Source organism: Mobula hypostoma, chromosome 11 (genome assembly GCF_963921235.1).
Source record: "Mobula hypostoma chromosome 11, sMobHyp1.1, whole genome shotgun sequence".
NCBI lineage: Eukaryota > Metazoa > Chordata > Chondrichthyes > Myliobatiformes > Myliobatidae > Mobula > Mobula hypostoma.
In genome coordinates, this window is record NC_086107.1 from 18,446,787 (window position 1) to 18,471,361 (window position 24,575).

A 24,575-nucleotide genomic window follows, 5' to 3' on the forward strand; every position below is an offset into this window, starting at 1 on the left:
ACAGAAAGAGCTCTTCAAATCATTTCAGCGCTCAGTTCAGCAGTCATGCAATAGCTCTACGTTGTACTGGTGGTTGGTGTTGGCATCCATTAGTCTCACGAGACCATGGATCTGCACCTGGAAAGTCTTGCCTCAGTCTGTGTTAGAGCAGCGTCTGTTGTGGTTGTAGAGGCCCACTTGGGAGTGACAGTCTCGGCTGCAGTGACTGCACTTGAAGGCACTGTCCTCCAGTGTTGTCTTGGTGTTGTTTTTCCGACAAGTGCGCTTTTCCTCAGCAGCGAGCCTCAGCTTCTCTTCTCCTCTTTTTAGACCTCTGCTACAGTGCTGTGCAAAAATCTTAGGCACATACATGTAGCTAGGGTGCCAAAGTCTTTTGCACAGTACTGTCAATGTTAACATGGAGCTCAGAGCGAGTCTGTAAATCTGGCGGGAGCAAAGGATGTTGGGAATGGTGAGAGTGGTGCATCATGGGAAGGGTGGCAGAGAAAGAGTGCCAGGGGCTGGGGGTGCCGCAGGTGCAGGCACACCCAGCTCTGAGACACCAAGTAAGGTTATTTGATTCCAAACAAATGGTTTATTGATCATTACAGAATGTCTCTCTGGTGCTTTCTGCTCCCTTCCCTCTCCCTTCTACTTTTCCCAACCATGATTCCCCTCTCCCTGCCCCCTTCCCACTCTCAGTCCATAATAGAGACCCGTATCAGAATCAGATTTATCATCAGGTTTGATATGTCATGAAATTTGTTTTTTTTTGTGTGTGCCACGAGTACAGTACAATACACAAAATTACTACAGTACTGTGCAAAAATCTTAGCTATATATATTTGCCTAAAAAGTTTGTAGAGTACTGCATATGCAATTCCCGATGGAACAGTCCCACCTGTCACAATTCTTTGTGGATAATTCCACTGTGGTGCTTTTAAAGGTTTTCTATTTTACCAAATTTCATCAAACCTTTTGTGCTTAGGCATTAACACTATAATCAGCTCATGCTTAGAGCATCAGAAGTGAGTAAAATCCAATTTATAGACAAGATTTTCTTTACTGGACTAACAACAAATTGTCAGCGTCAGTGGAATTATTGGTCTGTGAAGAAGGTTGAGTACGAAAAGAACAGATTGGTTTCATATTGCTTTCCTGTCCACCCCACAAATGCTGGTGTTTTATCACACGAGGGAAGAAGTCTAAATTTCTTCATCTCCTCATCCCTCAGCCCTGACTTTCCGGCTCTTGTTCTACTCCTTCCTCCAACTTCTTATACTGGCCGTCTCCCCGCTTTCTTTCAGTCCGGATGAAGGGTCTCAAGCTGAAACATTGACTGTCCATTGCCCTCCATAGATGCTGCCTGACAACTTGAAGTCCTCTAGCACTTTGTGTAGTGCTCTAGATTCCAGGATCTGCAGTCTCTTGTGTCAGACTTACACACAGAAAAAAAATTGGTTTGCAGAGTCACCACATATGGGGGACAGCTATGTAGCATGGTGGTTAGCACCATGTTATTATAGCACCAACAACCTGGGTTCAATTCCACCATTGTCTACAAGGGGTTCATACATTCTCCCTGTGACTCCATTGGTATCCTCTAGGTGCTCTGGTTTTCCCCACATTCCACAGACATACGGGTTAGTAGGTTAATTGGTCACGGGGGTGTAATTGGGCAGCATGGATTTGTTGGGCAGAAGGGCCTGTTACCGTGCTGTATCTCTAAATAACTAACAATTTTCCTCATATTATTCGGGAGTCGGACCTTTCTGAGGGAGTACTCATAATTCTGTTCTATTTTGTGTTTCTAGAGTGGAATCTACATGTTGCAGTTGGTGGACACCTACGCAGCTTCCTACTCGCTCGTCATTATTGCAATATTTGAACTAGTTGGAGTTTCATATATATATGGTAAGACCACTCTGTTTAATCAGTTGTTCTCTGCAGTTACTAATGTCCCTGAAAAGCTATTAATAATTTGGGATCAATATTTAGTGCTATCCATATCAATGTTTGTATAAATCTGTTGAGACAAGGAGAACTGAACGAACGAGCATAACTCTATAACATGATGCAATATGAGTCAGTGCAGCACCTTGCTGAGTCTTTCCTTTTCCCAGCATAAGCGTCATTCCTCATGCTCGGTACTTAGTTACTCTGATAACTTTTTTGATCATATTGTGGGGAAAAAAATCTATGTTTAAAAACCAGATAACGACACATTGCCCCAGATAATATCTGACTTTCTGTTTAACATAATAATTAAAATAAATGAGCCCACACACTTCCACATAATCCTCTGACTTAGACAAAACAGTTTTGACATTTGACAGCTGATTGCAGGAACCATGATGTGCATAATGTAACATTTGTGGTGAATTATTGTACTGTTTTCTTTATCCTCTGCGCGGTAGTTGAAATGATTTTGTGAATGTTGGCTGGAACTGACTGCCACATCCCGAATTAGAAACTCATGGACGCACATCTTAATTTAGCTTTTAGTCTAGACTGATACTTGAGTGCAGTATTGAAGCATCACATTGTAATATGAAGCATTAAAATTTAAGATGAAAGGTGCACGCAGAAGATCTAATAGCAGAGTGTAGAGTACAGCAAAGCGAACTCAACCGTTAAAATATCAGCAAAATAGATTTTCTTGTCCTTCAGTTCCTGTTGTGAGGCGGTAAGTGAAGAATGGTGAAATTAATTTGTGAGATTGTTACTTGAACAATAGCCCCAACGCAAATTTATACGCCTTGTTTGTGTGTCCTCTTTGATTCCTCTGTCGCAAGGGAAGCAATTGCAGTCTATTCACTCTTTTCTCATGGCTACGACTTTCCAGTCCTGGCAGCATCCTTTTAAATCTCTTCTGTAACTTCACCAGGAAAATCACATCCTTTCTGTAAAGCTGTGTCCAGAACTGTAACATGAGGAAATCTGCAGTGCTGGAAATTCAAGCAACGCACATCAAAGTTGCTGGTGAACGCAGCAGGCCAGGCACCATCTCGGCCCAAAACGTCGACTGTACCTCTTCCTAGAGATGCTGCCTGGCCTGCTGCATTCACCAGCAACTTCGATCTGTGTTCCAGAACTGTATATAGTTTGCAAGCTTGCTCTAGTGTTGAGAGTTCGAGCATTACCTCTTTGTTCTGGTACACTAAGCTTCTGTCAATAAAGAAAATCATCCCATTTGCTTTTTTAACCAACTTACCAGCCTGATCTGCTCTCTTTAAGGAGATCTGAGAGTCTGAGAACCCTTTATTCCTCAGTGCTCCTCAATATCCTCCCATTTTCTGTGTGTTCAATTGCACAATGACACCTTCTCGATTGTGTTTCCACGCGCTTCCCTGGATTAAATTCCATTTACCACTCTTAACCCAAATGATGAGACCACCTATATCTAACTCCTGCCTCCTCACTGTCAGCCACAGGGTCAAATTTTGTACCACCCACAAACTTATTTCTTATATTACAGAGTGGACAGGGGGAGGATGTTTCCAATTGTGAGGGAGTTTATGACCAGAGGGGACAGCCTCAGAATAGTAGGACATCCCTTTAGAATGGAGATGAGGGGAACATTCTTTAGCTAGACTGTGGCGAATCGGTGGAACTTGATGGCTGTGGAGGCCAGGTCATTGGGTGTATTTAAAATGGAGGCTGATAGGTTCTTGATTAGGAAGGGTGTTAAAGGGTATGGGTAGAAGGCAGGAGAATGGGGTTGAGAGTGATCATAAATCAGTCATGGCTACCTGAAATACGCTACTGTGCCACCGATTCAGTAAAGCTGGTATGAGGCTCAACTTGCGCTTATTTGTCCCTGAATAGACAGTGGCAGTCAGATAGAAAAGTTCTGCCCTCCTTTAGAGTGGGTTCTAATAATTTTCCCATCTCGAACTGTCTTAGAACTTAGAACATAGAACAGTACAGCACAGGGACAGGCCACTTGGCCCACAATATTGTGCTGAATCGGCTAAAAAGCAAATCAAAAACACCCAAACATTATCCCTCCTACCTACACCATGTCTATATCCCTCCATCTTCGTTACATCAATGTGTCTATTCAAACATTTCTTAAAAGCCTTTAATGTAATTACCTCTGCCACCATACCAGGCAGCATATCCCAGATGTCCATGACTCTCTGAGTAAAAAAACTTAACCCTCACATTCCCCCTCGAATCTACCCCCCCTCTCTGTCTCTCTCTCTCTCTCTCTCTTCCCCCCTCTCTCCCTCTCTCCCTCTCCCTCTCCACTTCAATCCTGGGAAACAGATCCTCTCTGTCCACGCTATCTATCTTGTAGCTTCTTGGTTCATCCTTTCCTCCCATGTTATACAATGGTACATCATCAGCTGTCCTCCCATCCTCTGCCATCACTTCTGTTACCAGCGGAGACAGAAAAATTGCAATTGGATCCTCTGCCGTTTTATTCCTTGTTTCTTTTAATGTCTAATGACATTTTCATGATGTGGCCTGCCAACTTATCCATTTTCGAAGATGCCAATCACTTAACACTTCCTCTTTTACTATGTTATTCAGTTTCACCTCAGCACAGAACTGGCATCATCCCATTTGCTTGTGAGGCCCCTCACTGGTATATATGAAGCTGTATTCTTCCCAGAGCTGTCCCAAATGATTATGCAGTCACAGTAGGAGCCAGAGCTCGCTAGCAGAGAGGTTAAATTTAGCGAGGAAATAATAATCCCGGCCCACAGAAATGGTCTCTGGCAATGTTGCTAAGGAAAGGGAATGATGTTTAGGGATATCTGATAAATCGAAGAAAATCCTCTTTCAAAACAAGAGAGAGGAGAGGAGGTTTATCAGGATGCTTCTTGGATTAGAGAGCATGTCTTATGAGGATAGGCTGAGCGAGGTAGGGCTTTTCTTTCTGGAGTGAAGGAGGATGAGATACAGGGGTACAGTATGATAAGAGGCACAAATCAAGTTATCAGCAAAGACCTTCCCAAAGTGGAAATGCTTAATATAAGGAGGGATAATCTTCAGGTGATTGGAGGAAAGTATAGGTGGGGAGGGATGTCAGAGGTAATTTTTTTTACACAGAGTGGTGGTAGAGGCAGATACATTAGGGACAATTAATAAAGCCTTAGGTGGGCACATGGATAATGGAAAATATGGAGGGCAATGTAGGAGAGAAGGGTGAGAGTAAGTTACAAAGTCAACACAACATTGTGGGCTGAAAGAACGCTAATGTGCTTTACAATTCAATTTTTTTCTGTTCTTAAAATTTTTTTAAAAAAAATGCAGATTCTGGAAATCAGAAATAAAAAAAACAGGAAATACTGGAAACACTGAGTTGGCCAGGCAGCATCTGAGGAAAGAGAATCAAATAATGTTTCAGCTTGAAGACCTGTCGTAGACAAGTCAGATATACTCCAAGGAATTCTTGTGCAAGTTAGGAAGAACACCCCAATCCTGCTGCTTTACAGAGCACTTCAAAGTATTAAAAATAAGGTCTGACATGCAGAACTGCAGAAACCGAGAATCTGAAATATAAACAAAACTCTGTAAATACACAGCAGGTCAAGCAGCTGCAACAGAATTGAAGTTTCAGGTCATTGATGAAAATGATGAAAGGTCACTGTCCTGAATGTTAATTCTTGTGGTAAGCATCTGTGCTTTTTTCTGACTATGCAGCCATTTATTGGTGTTAGTTAAAGTGGTGAGCGTATCTTCATGACATTATCAGGCCGTTTACTATGACATTTAAATTAGACCCAACCCCTCTAGGGCTAATTAAAATTGTGGCATCGGGAGCCTAGCCTAGTTCTTTCTGCCACCTGGCTACGGGCTCCGTCTCCCAGCAACAGTCTGCACCACTCTCACCTATCGTGGGTTTGCTGAAAATAGCTGTTCAAAATTTTAAATCAGCAGGTCATTCCTCTGCCTACCACATGGTGGCGACCTTTCTGCAAATATCCATACACTGGAAAGAAAACGTGCAGAAATGAGCTAATATAGTGGAACTGTAATAAGATGACTTTTACAAGCACACCTTGGATATTTAAGTAGGCATTTACAATCTGCAATAACCACATCTATATTACGTGCATAAGATTTATATTTAGTGAGCCAGTTACTGGTATTTCATTGTAGTAAAAGTAGAAGTTAATTTATGTACAGGATACTGTACTCACAATGTGGAGTATTTTTGCTAAATGCGATGTCCCAGGAATAAGGCATTTACATCTCAGAGCATCAAAAAATTGGACTTAGAGGAAAAAAAGCAATGAAAATTGCACAGCTTTAGGCTTAAATCCAGACAAAGCTTCTGAAAGATGAAATGGAAAGTAATCGTATTTGCAGCCTTGAATCAAGAAGCTGAAATTACATTTGCAAAGCACAGACTAGCCAGCAGTCAGGCGCATGAAAATGCAGGACCCTTGTTTTTCACACATTTAAACAGATGTTCAATCAATTGTTATTAGTTCACTGGTCAGTTCATATCTTCCCTGAGAAAGAATTCACAATTACTTAGTGGCCACTTTATTAGCTACGGTTGTACACCTGCATGTTCATGCAAATATCTAATCAGCCAATCACGTGGCATCAACTCAATGCATATAAGCATACGGACATGGTCAAGAGGCTCAGTTGTTGTTAAGGAGACAGGTCAAAATCACCTTGATAAAGAGGGAGGTCGGAAGAGAATGGTTGTACTGGTTCAAGCTGACAGGAAGGTAGCAGTAGTTCAAATAACCAAGTGTTACAACGGTGGTGAGTAGAAGAACATCTCTGAATGCACAACATGTCGAACTAGGAAGTGGTTGGTGTACAGCAGCAGAAGAACATACCACTTTCCACCCCTGTACCAAATAAGGTGGACACTGAGTGGAGATTATGGACATTTGCCCCCTCCCCCCAAGATTCATGAAATAAATCCAGTAAGATATCACTCATGGGCTTTTGGGCTTTTCCCTAGTTTTGAATCAAATACAGTCAATTACATAAAGGCAAAGCAGGCGTATGTTCTACTTGTACAGCACGTACCTGCCGATAGAGTCATTAAGAAGGGGGGTAATGTTGATAGCGTTACACAGTGATGGGTTTTGTTGCTGTTGGGGGGATAAAAAGTAAATTTTCAGAATGAAAACACAAATGATTGTGTAGATGCTCGAAACCTAGAGTAAAATACACAAAATGCTGGAGGAAGTCAGCAGGTCATCTTTAGAAATCTTTAGAAATTTGACAATCAGTCAAATATTTAATTAATATAAATAAAAAATATACATTATTGGTCCACTGCGATCAATAATCATTCGGAGAGAATAAATTCCTTTATTTAGATAAAGTGGATATGGAGAGGATGTTTCCAATAGTGGGGCAGTCTAGGACCAGAGAGCACAGCCTCAGAATGCAAGGACATCCATTTAATATATATAAGCATGTAGGAGGAAGATTGAAAATCTGGCTCAGAGGTGCCACAACAACAACCTCTTACTGAACGTCTGCAAAACCAAGGAGCTAATAATTGCCTTCAAGAGGAGGAGGAAACTGGAGGTGCATGAGCCAGATCTCATCAGGGGATCAGAGGTGGAGAGGGTTTGACACTTTAATTTGCTCAGTGTTATCATTTCAGAGGGCTTGTGCTGGGCCCAACATGGAAGTGTAATAATGAGGAAAGTCTGGCAGTGCTTCTACCTTCTGAGAAGTTTGCAAAAGGTTCAGCATGACATCTAGAATGTTGACAAACTTATGTTGATGTGTGGTGGAGAGTATATTTGCGGGCTGCATTACAGCTTGGTATGGAAACACCAAAACTCTTGAATGGAAAATGCTTCAGAAAGTAAGGGATACAGCCCAGTTCATCACTGGTAAAAGCGTCCCCACCACTGAGCAGATCTACATGGTGCATTGTCACAGGAAAGCAACATCCATCATCCGGGACCCCATCACCATGCTCTTTTCTCAGTGTTGTCATTAGGAAGAAGGTGCAGGAGCCTTAGGGATCACACCACCAGGTTCAGGAACAGTTTTTACCCCTCAACCATCGGGCTGTTGAACCACAAGGGGTAACTTCACTCAACTTCACTTGCCTCGTCACTAGAACGTTCCCACAATCTGTGGACTAACTTTCAAGGACTCTTCATCTTATTTTCTCGATATTTATTGTGTATTTATTTATTTATTTATTTATTATTTCCCCTTTTTCTCATTCTTTTTGTGATTGCACAGTTTGTTATCTTTTGCAAACTAACTGCCTTCCCATTGGTGTTGACTTTCATAGATTCTATTTTGGTTATTGAGTATTCTTGCAAGAAAATGAATCTCAGAGTTGTATATAATGACATACATGTAATTCAATAATATGTTTAATTTGAACTTTGAAATTTTGAACTTTGAACAGAGATGGGGAGAGTATGGTGAATCTGAGGAATTCATTGCCATATATGGCTGTTTCGGCCAAGTCAATGTGTATATTTACAGCGAAGTTCTTTATTAGAAATGGTATCTAAAGTCATGGGGAACAGGCAGGTGAATGGAGTTGAGAGGAAAAATAAATCAGCTCTGATCGAATGGGGAGCAGGTTCAATGGACAGTATGGTCTAATTTTGCTTCTATGTCTTACAGTTTAAGGCATAGTTTTTAGAGCTTTATGAGTTGTTTTTACCCAGGTTAAAATTATCCACAGCATATGCAACTTGACACTGCTTCTTGGAGCCTGTCCTCACCCAAAAACCAAATTCTTTACTGGGTTCTGATTTAAATGCAGTTACACAGAAATGTATATCCCATTTGAAAGGTGAAAATCTAAGCAGTCTGCATAGCTATTCAGTGTTAATGCATTTATGTTGGAATTTCTCTGCCGGTGCATTATTGTTTTTTTTGAGTAATTTTATGTTGTTCCCTGCCCAGCAAGAAAATCTAGAGAGGTGGAAGTATAGAGAAATGTAATGACTGAAAATTATTCTCATCTCATTTCTCCTGCAAAGGACATCAGTTAATGTTGTGTTTTGTGTGCTAATAGGATTGAAACGATTTTGTGAAGACATTGAGATGATGATTGGATTCCAGCCTAGCTACTTCTGGAGGATTTGCTGGGCATTTTTCACTCCTACTATTCTTACAGTACGTACCTTAACTTTAAGTAGTCCAGTAAGTTTAGTTATCCCATATGAGTACATTCAGAGATAATTCATACTTCATTAAACTCTTTGCTCTATAGAAGTTTCCAATAAATTGAAACATATTAATTGCTACACAAGGATGATTGATGCTCATCCGATATTCTTTCTACCAGCCATGTAGTTGTATGATAATTTTTTCATCCATCACAGTAGTTAATCCTTACTAGTTATTAGCAGGGTCAGACATAATAAATGGAAACCCCAATGGTGGAGAGCTTTAAGTATCAATGTCACAGTTCCACTCAAGCTTGCAAATGCTGTTAGCAACAACTTGTTTGATGCTGGGAAAATTAGTTTTATTGTTCAATTCTTGAGAGTCATGGAATAACAGAATGTAAATAGCACCAATAGATGACCCTCTTGCTTTCTGAGCCTGTATAGTCAGCAGGTTTGGGCTCCATATTTAAGGAAGGATGGGCAGGCGTTGGAGAAGATCCAGAGGAGGTTCATGAAAATGATTCTGGGAATGAAAGGGTTAATGTATGAGGAGTGGTTGATGGCTCTGTGTCTATACCCACTGGAGATTAGAAGAATGAGGAAGGATCTCATTGATATCTATTGAATATTGAAATGCCTTGATACAGTGGATATGGAGAGGATGTTTCCTATAGTGGTGGAAACTAGATCAGCCTCCAAGTAGAAGAACATCCCTTCAGAACAGAGATGAGAAGGAATTTCTTTAGCCAGAGGGTGATGAATCTGTGGAATGCATTGCCACAGATAGCTGCGGAGGCCAAGCCATCAGTATATTATTTTAAGCAGATGTTGATAGGTTCTTGATTAGTAGGGGTGTCAAAAGGCTACAGGGAGAAGGCAGGAGAATGGCATTGAAAGGGATAATAAATCAGCCATGATGGAATGGCGGAAAAGACTTGATGGGCTGAACGACCTAATTCTTCTTATATGCCTTTGGGTCTTTCGTCTTATATACTCTGATTCAATTCCCATTAGCTGTTCTATCATCATGCTTCATTTTCTCTTTAAAGGGGATATGTTAGGCTGAATTATGTTGATGGCTAGTCAGTGTTTCTGTAGGAAACTGCTGGCTTTGTGTCGGCTGGTCCGGAATCACATGCCTGTGCACGGCACTGGGATGTAGCAACTCATTCCCTGTTGGTTTATCCAGCTCAGTCCCATTCATTTCAATGGGGTAAGTGACCTTCATTTAAAGGTATTGGAAGCTAAACGGTTTGTGCTTTTTTCTTTTAATATAATTAACATTAATCTATTTACAGATCAATAGGTGTACAAGATTATGAGGGGTATAGACAGGATAAAAGCCAGCAGACTTTTTCCACTGAGCTTGGGTGAGACGAAAAGTACAAGCCATGAGTTAAGGGTGAAAGGTGAAATGTTTAAGGGGAACATGAGGGAGAACCTCTTTTCTCAGAGGGTGATGAGAGTGTGGAATGAGCTTCCAGTGAAAGTGATGGATGTGGGTTCGATTTCAATATTTAAGAGACACGTGAATAGGTCCATGGATTGGAGGGATATAGAGAGCTATGCTCCAGCTGCACATCAATGGGACTAAGCAGAATAATAGTCTGACATGGCCTAGATGGGCTGAAGGGCCTGTTTCTGTGTTATAGTGTTTTATGACTCTAATATATTAATTTTTACATTTTAGTAAAATAATTTGAATTTTTAAATTGACAGAAATATATTTCAAAAGTCTCAGATTATCTAGGATCATTAGACACATTGACAGAGTTGGAAAAACCCTTAGCAGCAAAAGCTGTGTAAAGCATTGAAGAGAGTCAGGGGCCAGGATCTCAAGTTCTGTTGCCTGGAGTCCAAATTTTGCTTGCAAGCTTTTCTGCCTGATTGGACATGCATGACAGCAGAGCCTCTAGGACACTGGGAATTATGTGGCTACAAAAAAGATGTATAATTTCTTTAAGAGGCAAATGCAAGATCTAGACCAGGTCATCTCAATCTGGCCCTTCTTTCCATCAAGAGAATCTACATTAGTATGTTGCTACAAACGTAGATAAATGTCTCTAAGCATTTACAAAGAATTATTGACAAAGAGATGAAGAAGGGAACATTAGGACAGTTGACTAAATAACTGACCAATGAGGTCATCATCATCATCATTATGCACTGTACTGTATGACATGAGCGATCATGGTCTCATCTATGACCATGGTTATTCTTGGCAATTTTTTCTGTGGAAGTGGTTTGCCATTGCCTGCTTTTGGGCAGTGTCTTTTCAAGATGGGTGACCCCCAGTCATTATCAATACTCTTCAGAGATTGGTTGGTGTCAGTGGTCACATAACCAGGACTTGTGATACGCACTTGCTGGTCCTACGATCATCCACCACCTGCTCCTATGGCATCATATGACCCTGATTTGAAGGGGAGGGGTCTAAGCAGGTTGTACACCTTGTCCAAGGGTGACCTGCAGGCTGGTGGAGGGAAGGAGCACCTCACAGCTTCTTTGGTACAGATTTATCTCCAACCCACCACTCAAAATGTACCAATGAGATACATTTTAAATGATGTTCCAAAGGAAGAGAATGAGATAGAGATAAGAGAATTCAAAACCTCTAGGGCTACATTGTGATAAATGAACTTTAGCATATGTAATCTTAAGATAACAATATCATCAAAAAAAGGTTCTCAACGATATCAAGAATTATTGAAGCTAAACCAATGTGTCCAAAATATAACAAAAGCAATGATCATAGCACATCCAGGAAACATAGTCCAGCCAGCTGTTACTTAATATAATTTACATCATGTAACTTTTGTTTTCAATGGAAAGACCCTTTGCTCCCATCCTTCAAAGACCCCTCTCATCCTAAACGAAGTGTATGATTGAATGACGATACATCTGAATGTGAACATATTACACTGACCATTAATCTGAAATGATCTTCATGATGTTACACTGTACATTCTCATCAAAGAACCAAGCTATCCAAAGCCGTCAAAGAAATTGCTTACAAAAAAAACCCAATATAAAGTGAGATTGTACTTCAGAATTTTGAGCGCATGCTGTGCTCTGACATGCCAGTATAGTGCTTCACTGTCAGAGGCGCAATCTTTATCAAACAAGATTCAAAGCTGAGACCACATCTACCTCGTCAAATAGAAATAAATATCATGGCATGACATAAAGTAGATTGCATTACAAAAGAAATGGGCCTATTGATAGCAATTCCCTTTGTGGGATCTTGTTCTGCAAAAAGTGACTGCTGTACAGTATTTATAAATAACCACAGCTCACACGTTTCATTGGCCATTAAGAGCATCGGGGAAATCTGAAATTTTAAACAGTATTATCTTCAATAAAAAATATCCTTTATTGATGCCAACTGAGCAGGCAATGAGTGAATACATGTATATGAAATAATGCCATTGGTTCCACTCGAGAAACATAAATAGGTATTTCATATTCTCTTGTTACTCTCTTATGGATGCATAGGTTAAGGAATGTTCTTAAATCTATGAACAGCGATTTATTGTTTTTTCTTCTGTAGTATAATTGATATTGTTTTGAGAGACAGGGTGGAACAGAGTAAACTCATTCTTTGTGAGATTGAAGGATATTGGTGGGGGGGGAGGGGGAAAGAGCGAGAGAGAGAGAGAGAGAGAGAGAGAGAGAGAGAGAGAGAAAGAAAGAAAGAGAGGAAGTTAGGTGTCTCCCAGACACCTGAGAATGGCTGCTTTGTTTTATGGTAAGTACCAAATGCTACAGTAACCTGTGTGTTTTGTTTTGCCGATGTAGAAAATGTTTACATATTTTATTTCCTTTTCCAGTTCATCCTCTGCTTTAGCTTTTATCAGTGGGAACCCATGACGTATGAAAACTACAAATACCCGGCCTGGTCGATGGTGCTGGGATGGTTAATGTTGGCTTCTTCTGTCATATGGATCCCTATCATGTTTGTGATTAAGATGCACTTGGCCCCTGGCAGCTTTATAGAGGTTCGTTGATTGGACCGGCAGATTGGATATTCAATTACATTTCTTATAATGGTCATTACGTGAATATTCAATTTCCGTCCTGAATACGTGTTTTGTATTTTTCAGAGACTTAAGCTGGTGTGCAGTCCTCAACCTGACTGGGGCCCCTTTTTAACTCAGCACCGTGGAGAGCGCTACAAGAATATGATAGACCCTCTGGGGACCTCTTCTCTTGGACTCAAGCTACCCCCGAAAGACATGGAATTAGGATCTCAATTCTAGTTTTACCGATCTCTCCGCGTAAATATGTTAGCTTAGCGTATTTGCTGAAGTTTCTTTTAATGCAATCGAACGCCCCTTCCCATCGCAACTCAACGACACCTAAAAGTCCGTTATTGTCCTGTTTTCCAGTTCCCATCTTCCCTCATATAGTCAATCCATTTGTCGACGTTTGAACCTTTTTTGTCTTTTCCTCTGTCTTGGCTAGTTTTCTTAATGCTTCCACCCCCTCTCCTCTTACTCATGCCATATAGTTCTAATCGGGAGTTCATCGCGGATGGCCATACCCCTCATTCGCTCTCCTTCACGCCGGCCCACTGACACCCACTTCCTCTCCAAAATGTGTCCTGTGATTTGTGCCTCTCTGTAGTCCTAGTTATCTTTTACTTGATCTGCAGCTAAAAAACGGAATAAAAAATAATTGTACAATTCTATTTATATACCCCAATACTCGACGAGTGCAAAACTTATGCATTGTACAGTCTCGCTGTCCTGATTTTTTTCAACTGATATTGGGGTTAAAATAAAACCCTGTAGCCTCTGCCACGCCAGCACTAGGTTGGCATCAATAATTCGCCAGATTGTACATTCTATAATGTAACCACTAGGTATTCATGCTTTTAACAGATGAGCAGTGTTCATTAGTGTGTGTTAGTGATGTCACGTCCCTTTAAATATCTTATGAAAATATAGAGATGGTGAACATAGCGTAGATTAACTAAAGAAAACTTTCTAAAAAAAGTTTAGTCTTAAATTTACAGTAGTTGACTTTCGGGGATTTTTTTTGTCAATAATCCTGTCTGTCCGTGTGTTTTCGTGTTAAAAGGGTCTCAGGTAGTGTTTCTGTTACATTTTTGTTTCTCTTGAGATATAACTCTTTTTCCTCATATAAATGATTTCATTAATTTCCATTGTAGTCTTGAAGCCCATCGAAGCTCATTTATATATATATATATAATGTAGTTATTTTCACTAGTGTTTGCTGTGGAAACATTACTTATGATTAATCTAGCCACTGCATCTTGATATTTGCCTTTTATATAGGGAGAGTCATATGAGCACCTTAAAGTTAATTGCAATATTATTTTCCCCTCTCACTTTTACTATCCTTCTATAAGCCATCTTGAGGCAGTGGGTACCAAAGACAGTTTGTTTCTGTGTTGGCTGAGCGAAAGATTGTCAAAACTGCCGAAGTACATTTTTTAATTGTTTACACGTCGTCCTTCAATACATCAGGTTGACCATTGGCCTTATTGATGGGTTCCAATCTCAGATACACAAGGTGTATTTGATGAAACGTATAAAAATTAACCTGTACTTTTGCCATATATATAAGTCACTTGTATGTAATATACGGGGTGTCTTCAGGCACTTTAAGTGGACCTACAGTACCTCTCAGTAGGTTTAATTCCTAATTACTTAACGTAATGCCATGTATATTTATCTGCGTTCTATATGAGGTACTGCTGCCTATGGATATAGATATGTGCCTCAAATCGGCTCATCACATTCATAGTAATCATATATATATGATACCCACACGCATAAACATGCATCTCAGTTAACGTGAGTGTTTCATCACCTATACTCGATGGTTATTTTGCATATTGTAATGTGCATGGTTCATTTAAAAGATCACCAATCTTGAGGCCCTACCTCAAATTTTGTATTTATGTGTAAAAATACAATTTAATGCATTATATATTTGCCTATATGATATTCAAAATAGAGATGATCCTATAATGTAACTCGAAGAAAAATGAAATAAATGTTAATGTTTTAAATGTCACATGTTGTCGAATCAATAGAGTATCAGCGTGTTTGTTTATTCTCTGCCCAGAGCTGTGCTGTCAATCACTACACCTTCCACGGTCGTTTATCATTATATCGCGACTTGACACCTATTCAATGTACTTGGGGTGATGCTTAGTGGGAAGGGACACGGGGAAGCGCGGTCTGCCCACCCGAGCGAGCAGAAGGCTGTCCAGCCTTTCCCTCCCAAATCTAATCCTGCCTCCGAGCAGCCAGTTTCTCGCTTCATCCATCGAAGGGGTGGCTGGCGTATGGCGAAGCAACGTTGCAAGGCGAAATGACCAAAGTCCATTGTATGCAGCGATGCACCACCCCCGCGCGTTCGGCCCCACTCTGAACGTGTCACGGACGCCCGCGAGGGTCGGCATCTGCCTTTTGTTTTGACAATGCCAGCGCGTGAGTCAAACTTCGGCAACCCCCCATTTCTCCGTCGAGGGTGGACTGGTCCTGGGAGAAACGTCCAAGGCTGGCGGAGCGCACAGTTCGCGGCAGTCTGAGCCCGATTGGCAAGTTTGTGCGCGGTATTCAGCAAAGTAGAGGGGGTCGCGTCGTGGCAGCAATTTATTGTTCAAGCAAAAAAAAAAGCAACATGTTGCAAATGGATATAATTCCAGTGATTTTGGCTTTCATACTCTCCGCAAAACCAGGTAAGACGACACTTAATTTCCTGCACAGAATTTGGCGGATCATGTACTACATCGTCTTGTGCAAGTTCCTGCTTTCCAGGTGACTTCGGGACAGGCGATAGGGACGCGTATTAACGCGCAGCCTTCGGAGATATTTAATGCATTCCTACAGAAGCGTTCAGTCATGGTTGCAATGACTTTAAACCAAACGCAATTTCATTCCCTGCCACCCCTAACATAGTTAATTGCTTCGCACGGGTCAGTTGGCTGTAGATTTAATGGTGCCCCTCTCAGTGGGTTTGAAAACAAGCCTTTATAACAACCCGGCTGGAGACTTCTCATACAAACGGCTCTCAAGGTTCCCTCTCCTCCTGGGACGCTTGTTATCTCAGCTATTAATTTTAGCAGGGGCTTTGAAAGATAGCGGCACCGTGCGCATGTGCTTATTCTCGTAACAGCGCTTCACCTCCCTGGTTATCGCTAACATGTGAATTTCAGTCAGCTCATCAAAGGTTCTGATAAGTAAAATTAAAGTTCAGTAACTATCTATGATGTCGAGATTCACCGGTGGCAGGTGTCTGTCAGTTTCGCTCGTCGGAAAAAAATGTGAAGCCTGGGTCTAATTAGCAACTTTCTAAAATAAAATCAACTTATTGCGGTATCTCGGTCTCCGAACCCGCCCCCGAAAGGATCAGTCTTGTTTTACACAGGCACGATTCATTCGTGCGCGGGCAACTCGCCGAGATGCCTCCGCGATTAAGCCTATTCCGCAAAATCTGTTTGCTCGCTGGCACTCGAGCCCCAGCGTTAGATGCCTGAGAGGCGACGCGTTATTGCTCTAATTAAGCGTTACCGTGAACCGTTTGAGACCGTTTTTCAGCTCGGTTGGAAAGGTTGAGGTTCCCGGGTTTCTTTTTGGGTGGTTTAATGGGATTGTACAACCATGGTACGTATTAGTGTATTTGTACCGAGTAAAGATTAAACTTCAACCTCTTAGAGGCACCAACAATTCACTGATAAAAGCAACGACCGATTCCACCTGACTCTTGTTTACTGGAGGGGCATTCTTGGTGTTTATCTATGAATTTACTCACGAACTAATACTTTGGGGAACAACGGGAGCGGAAAATTAAAGTGCTGTTTTCAACTTTTACTGTGGTGTAAACGTTTAGTTAAGACTGTTTTATCTCTATAGTCTTAGGGTTTGGAATGGACCCTGACTTGCAAATTGATGTCACTACAGAAATGGATCTTAATAATACAACGGCGGGAGTTGCTCAGGTACCGGGATTATATAATAACAGCAAAGCATATTTGTTTCAAGGTAAATAGGACAAAGATACCAATCATTTTTTCTTCACCTTCTAGCCTTGTCACCACCATCCATATAACCGATCTCTCTATCTATTTATATCTCTCCCTCTCCCTTTCCCTCCCTCAGTACAATTAAACCTTTACTAACCGCGATAGCAGTACAAGGTTAATATGTGACACAGGTATACCCGACACCAACGCAGAGGTAGGGGAGCATTAGCTCCCAGCGCACGTCACTGGTCACGGTTGAAACCTCTGTAATGAATACTATCAAATTCGTCATATTTTATTCATGACTTTTGTCATGTTACGCTGAAACGAGCAAAAGGCAGACAGATTTTTTCTTAAAAAATCACCGCTGTGCGATGGAATAAAGGATAAGAGCGTGCGTGTGATTTAAACATTCTGTGGGAATAAGAAAGTTTTCGGGGTCGTTGAACCTTGGTGTCTCGTTTTTTTTGGTGTGGCGTTTGTTTAACACACGGACTGATTAACTGGGAGTCATTTTGCTTTACTAATAGTAGGCGGGGAGCCCTCTCTCTGTGTTTGTTATATAGTCTTTTCCAATTTATAGCCTGTTGTTTCCTGCGGGACAGCCGCGTATCGTGACATATCACCTAGGGTTAAACACCCTGAACCAAAGCGCCTTACACAGAAGCCACGTAGATTCGGAACCCACCCCGCCCCTCGCTTGTCTTGGGTGTCCCATCCGTGCAGATGCACATAGTAGCCGCAGCACCGGGCTGATTTAACGTTTTACTGCTCAGCCCCTGTTAACATTGCGAGCGGAGAGAACAACAGGTCACTCATCTCATTGATATTCTGATCGCCCCGAATGCGGTGCCGCTGTGAAATAGCAGAGGAACTTCCAAAATATGAGATGGAGCCACCCCCCCCCCCCTTTACGCGGACACTTTTGAGACCACCAGGCGTAGGAGTAGAATGAGGCCACTCGGCCCGTTGAGTCTGCTCAGCCATTCAGTCCATTCAATCATCATCCTTCTCAACCCCATTCTTCTCCTAACCCTTCACACACTAACTGTACTATCAGGAAAATTAGCCTCGGTTTTAACTGCACCGCAATGACTTGGCCTCCATAACCATCTGTGGCAATGAATTCCACAGATTCACCACCATCTAGCTAAAGAAATTCCTCCTCTTCTCTGTTCTGGGGGATGTCCTCCTATTTTGAGACTCTGCCCTGTTTCTCGACTGGTCCACTAAAGAAAATGCCCTCTCCACCTGCATCCTATCAAGGCTGTTCAATAGTCCTAGATTTCAATTGAGAAACCCCTTCATTATTCTAAACTCCAGTGAGTACAGGCCCAGAACCATCAAATGCTCCTCAAACATTAATCTTTTTATTCCCACACCATTCTTGTGGGCCTCCTCTGGATCCTCACTCATCCTGGCACTTCCTTTCTTATGCATCTCAAAATCCCCAGCATTACCTCAGCATTACTTCATGCTTGAAGTTGCACCTCTTTGCAATAATTGTCGTCCTGGAATCCAGTTATATTGCTAATTATGCCAGTAGAATTTTAATTAAATAAATTGGACTGATTTTTTTTTTGAATCTGCAGGGTACACCTATGTAGTATTTAAATTCAGGACGAGGAAGGAAGAAATGTCCCATAATTAACCATGTGCCTTTTTAGTGCAGTGGGTAGTGCATCAGTTCCATAATCTGGAGGTCGTGGGTTCAGTCCTCGGAGAAGGCATTGCTGCTTCTGCTTTAGTAAGGGTGTGAAAGGTTGCAGAGAGAAGACAGGAGAATAGGCTCCAGAGGGTTAAAAATCAGCCATGATGAAGTGGTGGTGTAGACATAGCTGGCCGAGAGGCCTAATTCTGCTCCAGTGTCTAATGGTCTAATTGGAGAGCTTCTTCAGTCAGGTATTTAAATAATACACAAATCATGAATTTAATGTTCTTTTATTCACTGATCTCTCCCAGAGTAGGAAAAACAAAATAAAAAGAGACCCAATAATCATCACCTCTTAGCTAATTATATTGAAACAGTAGGTGTAGATTAACACAGTAAGTGTGAAGACAAATATAAATCACTTATTTAATTTTTCCCAACGGGTTATCAGTAATCTAGATTGCAGATATTATTAGCAGATGTGACTGAGCGGATAGATGTCCAAGCCACCTTTCACATGCCCTTGGTTTTCACTGTGATTATTTCATGTCAGACTAAGCCATGCAAGCATGAGGGACTAGCAGAGAAAGGCTATTTTTGCTTTCTTTGATGTCAGGTGCTGGATATGCAAAACATACTTGGTGATGTACTGTAAAAGATACCTTTTCTTATAAAGACAGTTTGACTTTTTGTGACTGCAGTGATGACACAATGAGTTAATGGGGTTAGGTTACACTTGCACTGCCTCCGCCCTGTCACAGACGGGTGCTTGACTTGCCATTTTTAAGTGTGTTAATGCAAGTTGCATCAAATAGTTCAAACACAAATAACACTTTCCAAGGGAATTCTAGATTTTTGCATTCAAATGTTTCTTTCACCAAAATAGCTTTCAATGTGGAACTATTAGTAAACAGACTGTCAAGCCAACCACACACGACATGGGAGAATTATTTGCCTGACAGAATATTTAGTGAAAGACATAAATAATCATTTTTGTATGTGTTCTGTGATGTTCCAAATTAACTGTGAGAGCCAACTCATCAATTCATTTCATTTATGTACTTGCTTTATGGTTTTTTGAAAAAGTCTTTGAACTGTTTTATTTGAATTTGAAGTCATTGAGTTTTCATAAATGCACAGATGTGAATGTAGTATTGTAAACAATCAACATGTTGCTACTTCCCAGACTGTGATGGTAAAATAAACACGAAATGAACTTATTGGTGTCTGGGAAAATCAGCACTGGAAATGGTATTGGAAGATTATGTCATATGGGTTCTGTTGTGACTGATTGTGCTTGCTTTTCTCAGATGTGGACAGACATATAGAGGCGCCTCCACACACGACGGAGAAAATGATTCAACTGCTTAGAAATAAAAGCGAGTTCACAGTTGTAGCAACAATCCAGCAAAAGGTTTTAACCTCTGGGGTCATCTTGTCTATCCATGAATCTGATCTCAGGTAGAGTATTGTACACTGTATTTGATGAATTCATAAAATTTAACTGTACAGTAACTGTAAATCTTTGAGGCAAGTCTACTCTTAGTTCATTTTACATAAATTTCAAAAGTCAAATAAAGTGTTTCATATGTGGTTTTAATTTGGCCAGAAGCAGGCTGATTGCAGATATTTGGAATAAAAGCAGAAAGTCCTGGAAACACTCAATGGATCAGTCAGCACCTGTGGAAAGTGAAGCAGGGTTAATATTTCAGATTGAAGGTGTCCTGATTAAGAATCATTAACTTGACACATTAACTCTGTTTCTAATTCCGTAGATACTAACTGCAGAATGTTTCCAGTATTTTCTATTTTTATTTTAGGCTGTTAGAAACTTTGCCAAAAGATTTTTTAGTGATTTTAAAAAAAAATAAGATTTTTGCAACATCCCATACCTTGCTGAATTGATTCAAAACTCGTTTCTCTGTGAATCTGATAGAAATATAGAACAATAGGGCACTTGTGGAAGAATTATCTTGTGGAAGAGTTTGTGGTGATTATCCATTGACGACTGTAAATTTTGCCATAATTATAGTTATGTATGTATAACCATCAAAGCGTGGCTTTATTCCATTTTGTGTTTGTATGGTTTCAATGGATAATCTGTTATCCATGACCAGATACTTCATACTGAAAAGCTCAGATGAAAAATGTATTGCTTGTCAATGCAGAAAAAGAAGATTATTTAAAAAAAAGTAATTGCTCCGAAGTTCCTTATAGGCAATGAAGTAAAGTTAAAATGTTACAAGATATGGTCCCAAGCAAATTGTGAGGTGACAATTGATTAAAAACATTCTTACCATCAGAGTAGAAGTTTGACTGTTCAAATAATGGTGTTTTTATGGGTGTAGGGTAAATATGCCTAAATTTTACCTGAGGGAAATAGCGATTTTATTACTTTGATCCATATTCAGAAAATAAACCAGGATTTCTAAGCTCAGTTGTTCTTCCACCGAAAGCCCTGCACAGTTTTAACCCAAGATGCCTGGTGACCCTCCGTCTTGTTCCTCTGTTACATAGGTGCAAAGTCATTTCAGTATTATTTATAAGTTACAGCTGCTTTGTATTCCCAAAGAATCAAGCCTTGAAAGCTCAATGCCCCACATCATCTCTGACAGGACTGATCATTGGTCTGTTCATGTTTTAGCTTCCTATGCATTTCTATGGGGCTTATCATTATGAATACTGGATATGAGGTATTCTTTGCTCTCAGCAGGACTTGACATGCAAGCTTGGTCTAGGGGAATATTGCCCACCCAACACAGTAAATTAAACATATAAAATGCATTATTAACAATTGTTGAGGTTGAAATTAGACACAACCGGAGAGTGATAGCTGTGTTCTGAATGCCATGGATTAAAATTGCGTTACTAAAAGATAATTGATTTTGAGATAGGAATTTTGACCTCAATTGCAACTGAATTCTGATGGGTTCAGATTAGCTACCTGTTTTACATCCTGTTCAGAATTGTACAGAGCATAAAAATGGTGAACAATTCTATCCTAATATTTTGCTGTTGGGTAGGTTAAGATAGAGCATGGAATATTTTGTACTCTTCTGTATCTTTCAATGGAAAATATTGCTGAGTTACTTGGACTGAAATTTCCCAAAAGAACAAGAGTCATGTAGTTAAACCTCCTGATCTACACACGGATACTGTAGCATCCCCACTTTGTATCAGCACCTACTTTAGTCACAAAGGAGACAAAATAAATTAGTTTTGAAGGCATTGTTAGATATAAAACAAAGATATTATCAAAACCACTGTCATAAACTACTGTGTAAAATGTTTGAAAAACCCATTCTCAAATGAGAGAAGCACTCTGAAGAATGGAGAGGTTCTGTGATGATAATCCGTGGCCCAAGACCCAAGCTAGATAAGAGTGTTAATCAAGGACAGCGAGGTGGTCCCTGCTAGCAGGAGGACTTTAAAGTGCTCAACTGTGACTTTATCTTGGTCATGTATTTAGACAGGGATGTGAACAGGCGGGGGTTGGAGGGATTTCGACCATGTGCTTACGGATGGGATTACGGTTGGCATAGACAATCTGGGTTGAAGGCTTGTTTCTCTGTTGTACTGTATAATGTTCTATGTATCTCTGAGTCCACCCAACAGCAAACTGTCTGATCCATCCTTGCCACCAACCCAGACTAGCAAGAAGCTACAAAGGCGTATGCCTCTTGACTAAGTGCTGATAACAGAGGGTATCCCTGATGAAGTTTATAAATCTTACCAGAAAGAAATTTTTAGTTAAAAGTTCACCAGTTCAATTGCCATAGCTGGGAAGAGGAGGGCATACTAAGGACTTTGGTAGCCCTGTGATCATTACTGGCTTGAAACAAGGAGCCTCTGATTATGACCATTCTGGAGGATTTTCTACAACAGAGAAAGCCACTGCCAGGGTCCTCCTCAACTGCCTCCTTCCAATGGTTGAATTACAATGTGGATTCTAACCATCTTGAGGAAGTGGACATGATCTTCCTGATGCAACAATTTGAGGAGAAATGCAGAGGTAGCACCAGTCATTGTATGTGACCTTTCTCAACCTCACAGCTTCTGTGTCAAAGAACAGGGTCTGTGGAAACACCCTCCTCAAATTTGTTGCCTGCAGTTATTGGCTAATAGAAAGATAGAAATAGAAGCAGAAGTAAATTTTACTGGGGAGAGACAGTATAACACAGAGGTTATTTCAGGACTGTTTTATCCTTGAGGCTGAGGTTTAAAAACAGCTATAACGCAATTTGATTTATACATTAGCCTACCATAGTAAAGCAAGAAAAGGCACTGCTTCTGAAAGAAAATTTGATTCTGCCATATAAGAATGTATTAAGACAATTGGCCGAAAGCTTTGTCAAAAGTTTAGGCTTTAAGACACATCTTAGTGGAAGAAAGGGATGTGAAAATGTTAATGAAACAAATTCTAAGGCTTTAAACTTTCCCAGTAGAAGAATTACAAATGTTAAACAACAGATGCACAGAAAGCCCTCCAGTTGTCTAGAGATTACTGCAGGGCTGGAGGAGGTTACAGATTTAAGGAAGAGTTTGAAAATAAGGGTGGAAGTTTTACAGTTGAGCTGTTTGGAGTTGGCAATATAAGTTAGTGAACCCAAGGGAGGTGGCTGAATGGATTCAAGCAAGACATGATTGTACTATTTCCTGGCTGTAAGAATTCAATGTGAAATTAGTTTAGATTTAGACCTTGACCCAATTCTTGGAGAATCTTGTCAAGAAGATGTAGTTTTCATTGTTGGATTTGAAGGATGACTGGACATGTGCAGAGACACGATGCAAAGGGCAGGTGGAATCAAGATGGTCAATGAATATACTTGCTGAAAGGAGAAAAGCAGAAATTATAACAACATGAAAAACCAGAAGGCTTCTTGCACATTTGGTGACATCACTGATTGGTGACACAAGAGACTTCAAATGCTGCAAACTGGAGCAGCCATCAGTCTGCTTGAGGATGTCAGTGGTTCAAGCAGCATTTATGAGGGAAAGGAATTGTTGATGTTTCGATCAAAACCCTGCAGCAGGTAGTTGGTAGTTTGTAGCTTGTCTAGGTAGTTTGAGCTTCATATACCTTAGATCCCACACCAACAGGTTCAAGAACAGTTATTACCCTACATCCATCGGGCTCCTAAACTGAAGACGATAACTTCACTTACTTCCATGCTGAACTGACTCTACAAGCTATAGACTCATTTTCAAAAACCCTACAACTCAGTATTATTTATTTCCCTCTTTTAATTTAAATTATTTGCACTGTTTTTCTTCTTTTTCCCATGGGTTGTTGGTCAGTTTTTGTTATGTAAAGTGTTTCATAAATTTTATTTTATTCCTTTATTTTTCTGTAAATGCCTACAACAAAGTGAATCTAAAGGTATTATATGATAACATATATATGCTTTGGTAATACATATACTTTGAACCCATTTTCATCACATACAGTATTCCTTTGTTAATATTGTGTTACCTTTGGTTAACAATAATCTGTTAAACTAAGAATTTGTATTAACAATTGATTCCAAATCAGTTGCTATTTGCAGAAAAAGTGCTGTGGTTTTACAGCCTTCTGCTGATAGAGGTGTTGCATCGTTATAATCATGAAAAACCTGAGTAGAATTTTAAGAACATGGCCCCTAGTTCTCGACTCCTCAGTTGGCTAAAGTACTTCCCAGCTACCTGCATCATCCATTCCTTTCACTTCCTGAATTTTGCCCTTGTGTATTATAGATCGAACTGCATGGACATACAGGCCATCTGCTTTTCTTTTTTCAGCTTGCTTTCATCTACTGCAATTGTGCAAGGCATATGAGAGTTGGAAACACTCTGGAAGTCAGATCTACTGAATCTGATTTCCCAT

General features: G+C 40.4%; 2 protein-coding genes across 9 annotated transcripts in view; both read left to right on the forward strand.

Annotated features, from left to right (window-relative positions):
- slc6a5 (solute carrier family 6 member 5) overlaps positions 1-15,082 on the forward strand; it is a 68,949-nt gene extending 53,867 nt beyond the window's left edge. Inside the window, exons 14-17 of the mRNA XM_063061727.1 lie at positions 1,794-1,893; positions 8,966-9,066; positions 12,893-13,060; positions 13,166-15,082. Of these exons, the coding sequence (XP_062917797.1) occupies positions 1,794-1,893; positions 8,966-9,066; positions 12,893-13,060; positions 13,166-13,321 (525 nt within the window). The 3' untranslated portion in view covers positions 13,322-15,082. The remainder of the gene's footprint in view (positions 1-1,793; positions 1,894-8,965; positions 9,067-12,892; positions 13,061-13,165) is intronic.
- A 298-nt stretch (positions 15,083-15,380) lies between these two features.
- Positions 15,381-24,575, forward strand: part of LOC134353612 (protein kinase C-binding protein NELL1-like) — a 1,036,586-nt gene continuing 1,027,391 nt past the window's right edge. For 5 of the 8 annotated variants that reach the window (XM_063061731.1, XM_063061735.1, XM_063061733.1 and 2 more), the window contains exons 1-3: positions 15,381-15,777; positions 16,952-17,080; positions 20,023-20,173. In XM_063061731.1, the coding sequence (XP_062917801.1) occupies positions 15,720-15,777; positions 16,952-17,080; positions 20,023-20,173 (338 nt within the window). In that variant the 5' untranslated portion in view covers positions 15,381-15,719. Of the gene's footprint in view, positions 15,778-16,587; positions 16,703-16,951; positions 17,081-20,022; positions 20,174-24,575 lie in introns of those variants that run through there. The other 3 variants (XM_063061736.1, XM_063061738.1, XM_063061732.1) reach the window with 3 other exon arrangements.